This window comes from Sorex araneus, chromosome 4 (genome assembly GCF_027595985.1).
Source record: "Sorex araneus isolate mSorAra2 chromosome 4, mSorAra2.pri, whole genome shotgun sequence".
Lineage (NCBI taxonomy): Eukaryota > Metazoa > Chordata > Mammalia > Eulipotyphla > Soricidae > Sorex > Sorex araneus.
Genome location: NC_073305.1, coordinates 10209917 through 10225027, shown reverse-complemented (window position 1 = coordinate 10225027; position 15111 = coordinate 10209917). Strand labels below are relative to the sequence as shown.

The 15111-nt window shown below is 67.3% G+C and overlaps 1 protein-coding gene across 5 annotated transcripts in view; it reads right to left on the bottom strand.

The window, feature by feature from the left end:
• The window catches only part of IQSEC1 (IQ motif and Sec7 domain ArfGEF 1), a 201654-nt gene extending 188661 nt beyond the window's left edge, over positions 1–12993 (bottom strand). For 2 of the 5 annotated variants that reach the window (XM_055137200.1, XM_055137201.1), the window contains exon 1: positions 12757–12993. In XM_055137200.1, coding sequence (XP_054993175.1) covers positions 12757–12977 — 221 coding nt within the window. In that variant the 5' untranslated portion in view covers positions 12978–12993. The remainder of the gene's footprint in view (positions 1–12756) is intronic. The other 3 variants (XM_055137208.1, XM_055137209.1, XM_055137207.1) reach the window with 2 other exon arrangements.
• Between the last annotated feature and the right edge of the window lie 2118 nt (positions 12994–15111).

Here is a 15111-nt window from a genome sequence, read left to right as displayed (position 1 = left end):
TTCCTAACTGGTGACCACGCGCGTGGCCGCACGGTGGCCACCAAGGACACGGCCCCCCACTCCCCACAAGGGAAACCCATGACTGAAACCACCTCCACGGGGTGGAGGGGGGAGGCTGCTGATGGAGGCTGGAGGGACAGGCGGACCCCGGGCGGGCTGGGCGCTGGGCCCGCGGCGGAGGCGCGAGCCAGCAAGGTTTCTGCGCCGTCATTAACGACGTTATTTACATGCCAATATTGAGGCCTGCCGGCAATTAGGAAGCTCTGCTTTCAAAATATGACTAATGAGCGAGGCGCGGGCGGGGCCATGCGGCATGTCCCGGCGGGGCGGCAGGGCCCGGCCCGGACCCCCAGAGCCTCCCTCTGGGGGACGCTGGTGGACGCTGCTCCCTGGCATTTCCTGCCCCCGGGAACCGGCCAGAAGGTGGGGGGCCACCACCTGCGGGAGCCGGGAGCCCATGAAGCCCATGGCGGGCCCGGCCGAAAGCCTACAGGCCCATCCCAGCACCCCGTGGCTCCTCCGGGAGGGGACAGAGCGGCGTGGGGGGAAGTGGGGTCGCCCGTCCGCCCCCAGCTCAGGCCCCTCCAGCCGGCCTGGACTGAGCAGAGGCTGAGGAGGCGGCCAGCTGGACGCTGACCCTGACCCCAGGTGTCGGGGAGGCGTGAGGCAGAAACCACGGGGCGGGGGGCGGGGTCCTACGGCGGGGCAGAGGTGAGGGCCAGCCCTGACAGTCACCAAGCCCGGCTCCCCCAGGCCCAGCGCAGAGGCCTCTATAGGGCCCACCGGCCACTCCTGCACCCTCTGCCCCACCCCCCGTGACCTCCCACTGCGGTCCTGGCTGACCCCTGGGGCGCTGGAGCAAAGGGGGGTGGGGGCAGCTGCCTGGACACCGGGTGACCCAGAGCCTCCAGGGCGAGGGTCGGGCACCGGTCCCTGGCAGAGCCACTGGGCCCAGACTCTGGGCACGTGTCTGAACAGTGCTCATGACCTTGGGCTGCGAGGCAGGCTGCCCCCCCCCCTTCTGGGGAAGCCCAGGACTGTGGTGTCGGCAAAGACAGGGATGATGGTGGGAGGGCCCAGGGCCCCGCTCGGCACCAGGCCTATGCAGCTGTGACTTATGGATGGGGAAACTGAGTCAGGGGATTCTCTCCACCCTCTGGTCCCCCGAGGTGCTGCAGCTCCTCAGGCCACAGCAGAAGGATGCCTGGGGCCCAGCCCTCAGCATGGCTGCGTCCCTGTGGCATCAGAGCCTTCGGGAAGGCTTCCTGGAGGAGGTGTCATCACCAGGCGCCTCAAAGAGCACTTCAGGGAGGTCGCGGGAGCAGACCCCGGTTGGAGACCGGCGGAGCGACAGGCTGGTGCAGCTCCAGGGGAAACGGCCCCACCCGTGCCGGGCAGCCCCCCGAGGGCAGCTGCTCTGCGGGGCGCCCGCCGCAGCCCGTGCTCTCGGGGTGGGTCCGCTCACAGTGGACGGGGCCGCGGGGGTGCCAGTGCCGCGGGCGTGGGCCGGGGCGGTGGCCGCCCAGAGAGGGCAGCACGGTCAGGGGTCAGCTCAGGCCGGGGAGTTCCCATGCCCGGCTGGGAGCTGCTGGGGGACCCCCCGGGGACAGGCTGCAGGGTCACCCCGGGCCGGGGACATCCAGGTCACCCCGGGCCGGGGACATCCGGGTCACCCCGGGCCGGGGACATCCTGCCCGGGGCAGGAAGGGGTGACAGGGCTCTGGGCTGCCCGGGGCAGACACTGAGGGCCCCGGGAGCAGGGACAGGCCCCGGGGGCCTCTGCCTCGGGGCCAGGGAGAGGCAGCGGGGCCGCAGTCACCCTGCGCCGGGGGCCGGCGGGACACTCAGCAGCGCGGTCACAGTCACGGCCGCGCCCCTCGGAAGCCGAGTTAATAACTGCAGCGGGAGAGGGACATTTGTCACTGTCACTGGAGCACAGGGCCGTGGGGACCGACGGCGAGAGGCCACCAGCTCTGGGCCGCTGTGGGGAGCGGGGGGTGGGGAGGTGGGGGTGGCGGGGTGGGGAGAAGGCTCCGCCCCAGCTGGGGGGCAGGGGCCGGGAGGGGAGAAGGCCTGGGCACGGGAGCCCGCAAGGAGCCCTGTGCTTTCACCTCCGCCTCAGTTTCCCCCCCAGGAAGCATCAAACTGGTGGGGCCGAGAGACCCACGATGTGAGACCCCCCCCCAAAGCTTCCACGTGTCCCCGAGGAGTGAGGAGAAGCCGCGTGGCGGAGCACGGCCAGGCTGGGCTGGGTCAGAGGCCACAGTGCCTGGGACCCCCCAGCCCTGTCACCCCTCAGGCGGGGAGGAGGGGAAGGGAGGGAGCGGGGTCTGGGGAGAAGGTTCTGGAGGCCAGGCGGTGCCTGAGAGAGACCCAGGGCCACGGGAAAGCCTGTCTGGAAGGCGCAGGCCGAGGCGTGCTGGTCGCAGGGTCGCCTGGACAGAGGCTCCCTGACCCCGGCCAGGGCCACCCGCAGGCGGCCGCCAGGGCCCAGTCGGGACTGACCCAAGCTCTGGGCACCTGCGTGTGACCACGTGGCAGTGGCGAGTGGCAGTGCAGCTTCAAGGGAGCGTGTACCAGGGCCTGGCTTTCCTCTGCCCCTCGCCCCTCCTCCTGCCAGCCGAGGAAGTAGGCCTGATGGCAGGTGCTCAGGCAGCCACTTTGGGTTATGGGGACAAGGCCTAGGTCCCTGAACTGGGCTGACCCCAGGCTCTGACAAGAGAGAATGAAGCCACACGCTGCCGTCCATACCGGAGCCCTGGCCTTTGGCTGTCCAGGGGAATGAGGAAAGAGGGCAGGGTCGGCCCTTTGCTGACCCCAGCCACAGCTGTACGGAGGGAGGCCAGGCGTGCCGGCCACTGTCGGGGCACCTGAGCCCCTCACACGGCTCTGCAGGGGGGACTCGCCCTCCCAGCTCCCCCCAGACCCACACCCCGCTCTGCCCCTGCAGCTGTGCCACCCAGGGGGCCGGGGAGAGACAGCCCGATCCCCGCCCGGCCCGCAAGCACCTTGGCCCCGGGCTCCAGCATCCCGAAGCCCCTTCCTGACGCAGCTCTAGGACAGACACCAGCAGAGACTCAGGGACAGAAACTGTCCCAAAGCCGGGCAGCCCCACCCACAGGGCCCGCTTGCGCGTACACACACACACACACACACACACACACACACACACACACACACGGGCTCCCCTCCTATAGGACACACCCCCAAGGGGTGGGGCGGGGCAGGCGCCCTCAGGGCTACCCCACCCTCACAGGGGAGACACCAGGTCACACCTGCTCCCAGGGGCCGCCCCTCTGAGCCCCCTCAAAACCCCCTCACCGACACACACAGACACACCTGCTCACTCACACATACATATGCTCACACACACAACTCACAAACATATAAACTCACTCACATGTACACGCATACACACAGCTCACCAACCCAGACACGCTCACTCACACTCACATATACACATTACTCACATATACACACTCAACTCACACACCAGACCCACTCGCTCACACACTCACACTCACAGGCACACTCACACAGATTCTCATGCACATGCCGAGAGACACACAAACTCACACATGCTGACACACACTAACACGCACACCCACACTCAGACTCATAAATTCACACACATTCACACGCGTACACTCACATACACAGTCACACATCTGCACGTTCCCACACGCACCCTCTCCCTCACGCACACGCACAGACTCACACCCCCGCTCAGAGCCGGCCGCAGACACGCAGGGGGAGCCCAGCAGGGCTGATGCGGAGAGAGCGGCCGGAGGGAAGCCGGGCCCACAGGAGAGAGCAGACCGGGGCCCGGCGCCCCCAGACCCGGGCCTCTCCCCAGACGCCGTGTCTCCTGGCCGGGGTCTCCTCCGTGAGGAGGCCCAGAGCGCGGTTCTGCCTGGTCCCCGCCAGGTCCCCGCCTGGGCTGCAGCAGAGCCCGACTCTGAGCCTGTGTCCTCCCCGGGACGAGGGTGGCGCCGAGACCAGGCACACCTGGGGGCGCCGAGCTGCTGCCTCGGCTCCTGCAGCCACGCGAGGGCGCGGCCACCACCTGGCCCACCACAGCCAAGGCAGCCGCCCTCACGCGCAGGGCCGGGCGCCGCAGAGGGACCCCAAGCCCTCGCCGAGACCCTCTCCCCACCACCCCCAGCGTGTCTGTGCTGTAACTGCTCAGCCTGCAGGCCCAAGCCTTGGGGGCTGCGGCATGCTAGAAGGCTGATCTGGGGGGATCGGTGATGGCGTGGGATCTGGGGGGACCGCCCTGTGCTGGGAAAGGCACCCGAGGCGCACACCTGGCCTGAGTTGGCGGGTGGGCAACAGAGGGGGTGGGGCGGGAGGGGGCGGGGCACCAGCCTGATGGGGCGGCTGGCGGCTGCAGGCTCCGGGGACACAAGGGGGCTTTTCCCGAGGGTCCCCGTGGGTGGGGCAGGGCCATGGGGGCATGCTGTGCCCTGAGGGGAGGCCCCGAGGCGGGACCCCGGTGTGCCGCAGTGAACCAGGCTGTGGCCGCCAGCGCGGGCTGAGGGGGAGGAAGGCCGGGCCCCGCGCAGCGCCCACACCAGCCGCCCCCCCCCCCGCCCCTGCTGTCCAGAGCCCTCCGGAGCCCCCAGCACGTGCAAGGCCGGGGGCCGTGGGCGCCCCCCCAGGCAGGGGTGGTGCGGCTGGTCCTGCCGCCGCCGTGGGCTGTCCAGGCTGCAGCCCGCAGGCAGGCCCGAGCCGGCCCCTCTCCCGCCCGGCTTGTTGTGGCTGCTTCGCCATATGGCAGCAGTTAAAAATACAGCTCCGAGTGCGGGGGCCGAGGCGCACGCGGGGCCAGCCTCCCCGGGCGACGGCGCCGCTCCACGCCCACCCCAGGGCCCGGCTGGGCCCCGGCTGCTCCAGAAGGGGGGCCCGGCACACTCAGGACAGGGCACCCCGGGGCAGGAGGGCAGGCCCGGCGGGCGGAAGGCACCGATGCCCCGGGGCCCGCGCGGTGAGCAGCCCCACACGGGGACACTCAGCCCAGCCCGGGCCAGTCCCCTGCCACTGAGCGAGGCCCCTGGGGCCCTGGGCCAGCTCACCGCTGCCCGAATCCCGTCAGATGACATCAGTGGTGGAGGGGACAGAAGAGCCGGCCTGCAGAGCCCCGCCGGCCCCGCAGAGTCCCGGAGGCCAAGGGGGTGCTCCGGGGACACCGGTCAGCACAGGCCACCGGCTCCCTCCACATGGAGCCGAGCAGGAGGCGGGTCCCTTCCGGCCACCACAGAGCCAGCTCCCGAGGCCCGGCTGGGGGCGAGTCTGTGCCCAGTGGCCAGCACACGCTGGGCGGCTCCCTCCCGCCCAGGTCCTCCCGGCCTCACCCTCTCTGGCGGTGAGCAGGATGCCGGGATGTTTATTCTGATCGGAAAGAAAGAAGCGGGAAGGAAGATGCCTTGGGCACGTGTCCAGGGGCCAGAGTGGTCAGTGGCAGGAGCCACTGGGCTGAGTCCCTGGCACTGCACGCTCCTCCTAGCACCACTGGAAGCAAACCCAGAGCACTGAGCTGGGAGTACCCCAGACCACTGCCAGGTGTGACCCGAAAACTAGAAAAGAAAATATCTAACATGAGGGGGCTGGAGCGATAGCACAGCGGGGAGGGCGTTTGCCTTGCACACGGCTGACGTGGGTTCAATCCCCAGCATCCCATAGGTTCCCTGAGCACCGGCCAGGAGTGACTCCTGAGGGCAGAGCCAGGAGTCACTCCTGAGCATCGTCAGGGGTGGCCCAAAATAAAAAAAAAGTAAAGAGAAAGAAAATATCTAACACAAAAATAAAACAAATAAACAAAAAAGATCTAAGACACTGACAAGACCTCGTAAGCAACCCTAGACCGTTGGTAGTTACGTTGTATGTAAGTAGATCAAACACTCCCACCAAGGGGCGCAAACTGGGCTGAGGGGCCAGATCGCGGGGCTGGAACACACCCAGGTTCCACCCCCAGTGCTCGCCTGAACGCCTGTCACCGTGTGTGGCCCCCAAACAAAAACAGCACAGACTGACAGAATTTAAAAAACAAAACAAGATCCAATTCTACTCCATCTGCAGGAAACTCACTTTAGATTCAAAGATACAAGAACTTGAAAACTGCAAGAAAGGGGCGAGGCTGCCCGGAGAAGAGTAAGCGAAGGAGCGAGTGCCCGGCCCACCCCAGGGGCGGCTTCCGGACAGGAAGCGCCAGAGGTGGATACGTCAGCCGGACACGTCGGCGGGACACAGGGGTCGCACACAGACAGGAGCCTGGGCCCAGCAAGGCCCAGGTGGGACCCCTGGCACCTCTGCCCAGCACCGCGGGGAGTGATCCCAAACCCAAACCCAACACGGTCCGTCCACGGAGATGACGCCGCCCAACAGACACGCAGCCAAGGTCAGGAGCCCCCCCCCGGGCGGGTCCCACGGAACAGTCTGGCAGCCAGGCGGTGATGGAGAGGCCAGAGCACTGGGCAGGGGCGGCCGGCATGGGCGGCAGGGCAGCCCTCACGAGGACACAGTCCAGGGCTCCAGGATGCGCTGGCCACTCTGAAGTGCAGCCGCGGCCAGCATGTCCTTGGACGCCCTGGGCAAGGGACAATGGCCGGAAGCACCACTGTGAGGAGACAGTGTCCCTCACATCCTGAACTCGTCTCTTCACTCCTGCAGTGGGGAGACCCAGGGCACAGGGGTCCACGGGGGCCTCTGCCCAGCTTCCGGCACAGCAGGCAGGGTCCAGCTGGCCGGAAGTGGAGCTGACACAGCTTGGGTGACTAGAGAGAGCAGTGTGCAACAGGCTAGGGCAGATGGGTGGAACATTCTAGATGCCTCTGTTGTTCTTCTTTGGTTTGGGGTTCATACTCCTGAGTGCTTGGGGTCCCTCCCAGTGGTGCTGGGGCACCCGGCACAGCAAGAGAAGCTGCCTGAAGCTGCCTCCCGCACGCAGAGCCTGTGCTCTGCCCATTGGGCCACCTCCCTGGCCCCCGGTTCCTTTGTGAAGAACCATCCCTTTGGTTCTACAATATCATGTCTCCAATACAGAGAAGCAGCAGTAACGGGGGCAGAGAAAGGGATCGTGGTGATACCGTGCACAGGCCTGGCTTCAGAGTGAGTGACATTTGCAGACAGTGGACAGAGCGGAGAGAAGTGTCCACCCCCAGAGTCAGCCAGGGCATGAGCTCACGGGCGAGCAGCAGCTGTGCCGGCAGGAAGTCCTGATTCCATTCACAGCACCGAGATCCCTGAACACCGCCCCGAGGGACCCAGGGCACCCCAGCTGTGGCCCTAAACCCGTCAGCTGGTCCTAAACGCTGCGACTTTCCCTGACATCCTTGACATCAACTCCCCCTGCAATAGAAGCGAGGGGGGCCCAGCCGGCGGGGAGAGGGGGGCTCCACGGAGCAGCCACATGCTCCAGCCCACTCTGCAGGCGAGAGCACGGAGACCCCCGGGAGGAGGAACTGGGGGGAGGACGGGGGGAGAGGCCGCAGCACACCCACGGCCCCCACAGACCCCACCCAGCTGTCTAGGGACACACCTCGGACGGCACTCTGCAGGGACCCCTGACCCTCCCCACCAAGGCCTGGCGGGGGGCTCCCTGGAGTGAGCCCCGCCCCTCCAGGCTTCCAGAATCACATCAAAGGGGGCAAAAGGGGTCACCCGCTGCCGCCCCCGAAGCCTGGTGGGATCCGCACGGGGCCCCCAGCCCTGAGCTACTGTCCGGAAACTTCCCGGGACGCCTGGCACGGCTGCTCCCTCTTGACCCGGCGCAGCGGGGCCGCACTCTCTGGGACCCCCCACGCACAGCCGGCAGGAAATTCAGGCCCTCGTGGGGGCCAAGGGCGGGGACAGAAGTGAGGCCCAGATGCCACCCCCACCCCCTGCAACAACCAAGTGTCCCGGTGTGACCGATGACTGTGGGTAGAAGCCTGGGGCTGCCCCAAGAGCTTTCCGAGCGCGAGCAAATGCCCGTGTTCCAGCAGGGAGGCGGGGGGCTGGGGGGCTCCCTCCCCCCACTCGGACACACTGCTCCGAGGGCCCCGACAGCAAGCCCTCCCTCCGCCCAGCAGTGGCCGGGAGCACGGGATGAGGGTCAGACCAGATTTCCAGTCAGGAAGCTGGAAGCTGCCCCCAGACGCCCTGAACCATCACACACGCATTCTGATGCATGTGTGTGTGTGTGCGTGCGTGTGTGTGCACGTGTGTGTCACAAGGCACATGCACAGGGCCTGGAGCTGCACAGGCACTGCAAGCGGCTGTCTGGGGGCAAACCCCTCTCCCCTCCCAGAGTGGGCTTTTCATTCTGTAAAGTGGGAGACCCCGGGAGATCAGAGAGACCCCGCGAGAACTCCCTACACCTGCCATCCCACATCCCTAGAGACAGGATGGCCGGGTGGCAGCTAGAGGGGTGCTAACCACCACCACGGTCCCATCCTGTGGGGCCTGAGAGCACAGGCTGGCCTCAGCTGACTCCTTCAGACCGGCCCCGAAGCACCCGACCCCTGCCTTCAGACTCTCCTCCTCCCCTGTATCTTACTCAAGCGCAGCTGAAAATGTCACCTCCTCCAGGAAGCCTCCAAAGATGTACCCGAGGGAGGCCATCTGCTTCCTGCTCTGGTGCCACTCCCTGTGGGGTCCCACTTTCTGTCCCGGCAGGCGGGTCCTGCCCTCTCTTCCCTGGGAGGAGGGCGGGGAGGAGGGAGCGGAGTGAGTGGCCGGAAGAGTCAGTGAATCAAGGCCGGGAAACCAGCGCGCTCCATAAAGGCCAGCTCCTCCTCGCGGCTCCAGCCCCCACGGGCTGCCAAGGGCTGAACAAAGCAAATATTGCAAAACCTCCCTTGCCGCGCCTGGGGGGTGTTCCGCCCGTGCACTTCTCTCAACTTTCCTATTTGAAATTTTTTCTAAATGAAACGCTGGGGAAAAACAACCCTCCGAAGCGTTTTCAATACCAGAGCTAGTCCTCCCGCCAAGGGACGCCCAAATGGTTGGCTTCCTCCAATGCCAGGCGGGCCGGCAACGCCTACCTCTGCCCCTCCTGAACCCGGCACACGCGGCGAGCTCACACATGCGCGCACACACAGGCATCACATACACACACATGCACACGCGTGCACACACAAACGCACATGCACACACGCATACACATGCACACGCGCGCGCGCGCACACACACACACACACACACACACACACACACACACACACACAGAGCTCGGCCTTCCCCGGGCTAAGGCCCGCCCGGAATCTCGCACACACCCGGCTCTGCTGCCGGATGCCGGTCAGGGGCGGCCCGGGCAGGGCCGTGGGGGCTGCGGAAACACCCAGAAGCTCAAGGCTGCAGCTCTGATTAAACAGCCGCGCTCAGCGTTCGTCCCACGCGGACTGGCCCGGCAGGCTTGGGACTCGGGGTCTCCTTGTTCTCGCGGGGTGTCCATGTTCTCGCGGGGTCTCCTTGTTCACACAGGGTCTCCATGTTCTCGCGGGGTCTCCATGATCTCCCGGGGTCTCCATGTTCTCGCGGGGTCTCCACGATCTCCTGGGGTCTCCATGTTCTCGCGGGGCCTGCGTGTTCTCGCGAGTCTCTATCTTCTCGCGGGCTGGAGCCCAGACCGCGGGTGGAGCAGCTTCTGCGACCGCCTGGCCCGCGTCCACACCAGTTGTTGCTGCCCACGGAATTCCGGGCCTCGACGCGGCGCTGCAGCCTCCCGGCCTGCCCTTGCCGGCCTGTCCCTCCCGCCCGCTTGCCCACCCAGACCCTGCCGAGTCCTGGCCCGGCCCAGAGCGGCCCCCCAGGCTGAAAGCCCCCAGCCCGCACTCTGGGCCCCTCTCCTCGCTCTGCCGCTGCCCGTTTGCCTCCCGGTGGCCAGAGGCGTCCGCGATGGCGAGGGCGCCGGGCTGGTGGGGCCAGGAGAGCCGCAGACGCCCCTCTGCTCGCGCTCCCTGGGCGGTGACGCCTGCCCCGCGCCGCCCGCCCACCCACGCCCCTTATCTCGGCCGCAGGAACAGGACGGCCTTTCCCCGACGGCCGGAAGCCGCCCCCGGAGCACGGAGGCCTGAGCACCCCCCGACGCTGTCGGCGCGACAAGGGGGAGCCTGGTGTCTCGGGCAGGGCTGGGGGCACCGGGAGGGCCGTGCTCGCACCGCCCCCGCGCTGCGCCCTCGCCCCTTCCTGCTGCATCCCCGTCACGGAAGCGCTCCCGGAGTGAGTCACCGGCTCGCCAGGGACATGTCCACGCGAGCGGCGCCGCCTCGAGTTGGAGGGACGGGGAAGGCCCCTGCCCCCACCGGCTCTCCGAGCCCTGCGACTGACTGACCGACGGTGCCGTCTGCGGGCAGCCTGGCGGGCCCGGGTCCGAGGCTCCCGGGGGCGGCTCCTGCCTGGCCGGGGTGGGCCCAAGCTCGGGACCCCGTGGGTCAGCGCACGGCCGAGGCGCCCAGCTCTGGAGGCTCCCGGTCACGTGGGGCCCCGGGGTCATCTGAGGACAGCAGGGGGGGAGGGGCCTGGACACCGTCGCCCTGTTCCAGTTCTGCCCCAGCCCAGGCCGACCCGGCGGCAGACGGCAGAGACCCGTGCTGGGTGGGCACGAGGACTGCCCGGGGGGCGCAGGGCGGGGCTCCCCTTCAGTTCAGCTGCCTCCGAGACAAAGCGCAGGGGTCTCCTCACTCCCCAGCCTTCCCCCGCTCAACCAACGCCCACCTGACCCCTCTGGGGGCCCCGGCATCCCCGGAAGAGCGGGTTCTAGAGACACCAGGACTCGCCGGCGAGCCGTGGGATGTGAATTCTGATGTCAGAATTGAGAAAGAAGCAATTAAGTAGCCCGTCGTCACCAGAAGCAGCACCAGCCCCAACGCTGGGACTTGGGATGCTGCTACGCTGCGTTTCACAGGGCCGGGGCCCACCAGGCTGCAGGGGGGCACCCGAGGCCCTGGCCCGCCTGTCCTGGCTGCTCGCGTGGCTCAGCCCCGGCGGGGGGCAAATTCACCCACCTCCTGCCCCTGCTCACTGCCCCAGAGCAATGAGTCAGTCCGGCCAGAGAGACAGTGCAACGGGGCAGGGCGCTGGCCGTGCACACTGCCACCCTGGGTGGGATCCCAGGTACCGCATAGGGTCCCCCGAGCACTGCCCACGAGTGACCCTTGAGCACAGAGCCAGGGATAAGCCCTGAGCACTGCCAGATGAGATGACCCCCACCAAAAGGCGGGAGGGGGGATGAGAATGTGACTGGGAAGGAGAGAAGCCGGCATGCCTTAGGCGCCGACTGTATACTAGCTTCCTCCTCGGTGTGGCTCTCCCACAACCCTGGGCCAAGTGCAAAGGCCAAAAGCAAAGATCCTGAGGCAGAGAGGCCGGGCCACGCGCTCAGTGGCCGGCACAGCGCTGCTGACCCGCTCTCCCCTCGCTGCTTCCTCTGCTGCCCCCGCACCGCCAGCAGCCGCTGTGCCCACGGGGGCACTCGGTAAAAGTTGGCCGCGCTCAAGGTTATCAGCGAGCGGGGCTGGGCAAGGCGGGCCCTGCAGTCCTGGCCGAAGGAGGAGCGCCCCTCTCCTGCTGAGCCCCCGGGACCCCGCCCCGACACTGGGGTGCACGTCCCAGCTCCAGAGGCGCTCCCCTAGAACTTGGGCTGCACTGCGCTGGCACCACAGTCTCCAAAGGCCTCAGCCGCACCCCACGGAGCCAGTCAGTCCGGGCAGCGCGCTGGCCCTCCCCCAGGCGCCCCGGGGAGCCGCCACAGAGATTCCCCCGCGGGCAGGACAGCTCCGGCCTCTCTCGAGCTGTCCCCACGATGCTCATCAGGGGTGACTTTGAAGGCTAGACAGGAGCCCAACCCCCAGGGCGGTGGGGAGGTGCTAGCCACGGTGCCACAGTTCCCCTCGAAATAGGCGCAGAGCCCTGAGCGGCTGACATCCCACCGGGGCAGCCCCCCTTCTTCTTCCAGTCCTTGCCCTGGGGAAGGAGCACCAGGCACCCCACACCCACTCCTGGGTGAAGCACGAAGCGTCCGGGGACGCGGGTGAGCAGGAGAGGGGGGCACCGCAGGAGCTGGGGTACTGCCCCCACCCCCGCCTCCGGGAGCCTCCAGGGGTCCCCCTTCCCCTGCCTCGGGAGCCGGGAAACAGCGCAGAGCTCCGGCAGGATACAGGGACCGAGCCACCGCCACCACCTCACCCCCAGACACACACCTGGGAGCAGGGGCCTAGATTTGGGGGGGGGGGTCATGAGCCCCACCCCCTCACCGGAATTTGAAGCCCCTTCATTCCTCCCCCAGCATTTGGGGGGCGGGGGCAGCGTTCCCGGAGCTGCGGACACAGCCGCTCCCCCCGTCACAGTTATTCATGTTCGGCCCCAGCCCGCACCACGAAGTGACAGCTCGCACAACTTCACCCGGCGTCACCCGCACCCCGGGCGGAGCGCGGCTCGCGGGCGGCGGGCTGGGCGGCCGGGCGCGGGGCAGCGGGGCGGCCCCCTCGTAATCCCCGTCCGGAATAACCCCGCGTAATCCGCGGGCGCTCGCCCCGTCTCTCCCCGCGCGGCGCGGCACCCGCCGCGCCCCCTCCCCGCCTGCCCCGGGCGCGCGGTCGCGGCCCCGCGCCCCCACCCCCTCGTCCCCGGAGCGCGCCCCTCGGCGAGGCCGGTCCCCGAGCCCCCCGGGCCGGGCCGCGGGCGCCCACGTCGTGCCCGCCGCGCGCGGCAGCGCCCCCCCCCGCCGCCTCCCCCGGGGCGCGCGCCGGGGGTCCCGGCCGGCCGGCCGCCGCTTACTTGTCGGGGCCGGGGTCCGGGCGCCGCGCGCACGCGGCCAGGTGCCGGCGGTGGCGCTCCAGCAGGCCGGCGTTCTCCCGGCTCAGCCGCGCCACTTGGCGCTCCAGCTCCTCGATGCGCCGCCGCCGGCGCGCCAGCAGCTCCTGCTGCGCCGCCACGATCCGGGTGAGCTCCTGCAGGTACCCGGCGGCGCGCCCGGGGGGCTCGGCCGCGCTGGCCATGCTGCCCGCCGCCCGCCCCGGCCGGCCGCGCTCCGGCGAGCGGGCGGCGGCGCGGCCACGGCTGCGCGGCGCGGCGCGGGGCTCGGCCCGGGGGGCGCGGCGGCGGCGGCGGCGGCGGCGGCGCGGGGCGGGCGCGGCCCCGCCTCGGCTCGGGCTCCCGCCTCCCGCGCCCGCCCCCGGCGCCGCCGCCGCTGCCGCCGCCACCGCCGCCGCGCCCGCCCCGCGGGGCTGCGGCCGGGGGTCCCGCGCGCCGCCCGCCCCGGCACCCGCCCCGCGCGCCCCGGCCGCGGCCCCGCGCCGCCCCCGGCCCCCGCCGCGGCTTCCCGGCGCGCCCGCGTGTCCGGGCGAGAGTCTGTTTTTCCCTTCGGCGGAGCAGGTGCTCCCCGCGCCCCCCGCCGCCGCCGGTCCCGGGCGCGGCTGCAGACGCGGCGAGCGAACTCGCCCGAAGTTTGGCGGCTGCCCCGGCCACGCGCGCGCGGGACCCGGGCCCGGCCCACACCAGCCGCCGGCACCCGGGTTCGAGGTCCGGGAGCCGCCGACCGAGCGCCGCTGACCCACGTGCACACTTGCATGGAGACCTTGGCGGCGTTTGTTTAAGTGTGTCTCTGTCCACAGCCGGCAGTGCTCAGGGCTGACTCCTGATTCTGTGCTCAGGGAGCACTTCTGGCGGGACTCGGGGGAACTTCCCGCTGTACTGTCTCTCTGACCCGTTGGGGACTTATTTCGCTCTGTGATCATGTGCTCTATTTCTTGACCTTTTTTTTGTGGGGGTAGAGGCTCTTTTATGTGCAACGTGTTCTCTTTAAAAAAAGTGTTCTCTTTTTTCCTGCTGCTTGGGCGGGAGAGGGTTAAGGCACTTGCACGCAGAGAACCATCCAGCCAGTTCCATCCAGAAACCACATGGCCCCCAGAACGCCATGGACTGAGGTCCACCCACCACCTTCCAATTTAAAAAAGTAAAATTTCTACTCCAAATTTCAAGGGTGCTGAACTTTTACTATCTTTGTGACTTGAAGTTTATGGTTGTTTTTTTTTTCTGGTAAATGCACTTGAGACTATAAATTTACCTCAGGGCAAAGCTTTACCTAGATCTGGAGAGAGATCCCACAACTTCGTAATAATGTGCATTTTGGTGGTGGCCATTTTCCTAGTTTCCATCCTACGCTGGCCTCTTGTTGGCCAGGGCAGGGGCCAATGGAAGGGGAACCAATGGGCAACCTGAGTGGTCAGCTTTGCCAAGAACAGGTTCCTTAGAGCGGAATGCGTGCGTGCACACACACACACACACACACACACACACACACACTCCATAGCCAAAGAGAACTTTTTCTTGGCCCTCAGTGGCCCCCCACCCACATGGACCCCGCCCTTTGAGCCTTCTCCCGCCCTACATGAAAATTCAGCCATGAACTTGAAGCTTCTCTCTCATTACACAACCAGTAATAGTGCTCTGGAAATGAATGTTTACACAGCTTGGAGTTGTTTTGTGAAGAACACAATTATACCCTATCCTGCTTGTGTGAGTTTTTTTCTTTAAGTGTTTATTGTGTTGATTATACATTTAACCTACACCATCGTGGCTGTGGCGCTACTGTAACAGTCCCGGGCTTTTGAAGTACCCGGGAACCTTTCATCAGGGGATGAGGCCTGAGACCCTGGCTCTTGGGGGGAGTGCCACAGGGAGAGGGAAGACAGTTAACGCTAGTGGCTGGCCCAGATTAATGACAGCGTACGGAGCAGCTGATTGGGCGGTGGCAGGAAACCATCCATCCTGCGGTTCAGGCCCCAGGTACCTCCGGACACACCTGCCCAGACCACCCAAGATCCACTTTTGACCAATCAGGTGAAACTTCTGCAAACTTTCCACCAATCAGAACGGCATGGGCTGAAACCTCATTTGCATAAAGTGGGCTGGACTGGGGCCTCGCCCCCTTCTGTGCCTGTGCTCCCCGCCCCGGGACAACCAGGGCGCGCCCCCCGAATGTGCCTTCAGCTGTCTTCCAGGCTGCCGTCCCAGCTGCCACCAGCGTTTCCCCCTTTATTATAACTTCATTTTCACAGCTTTGGAAGATAAAACAGCTGAGCCTCCCCCCAACCGGGGCCCGCCCCCCTCATTCGCCTGCCGCTCGCCCCC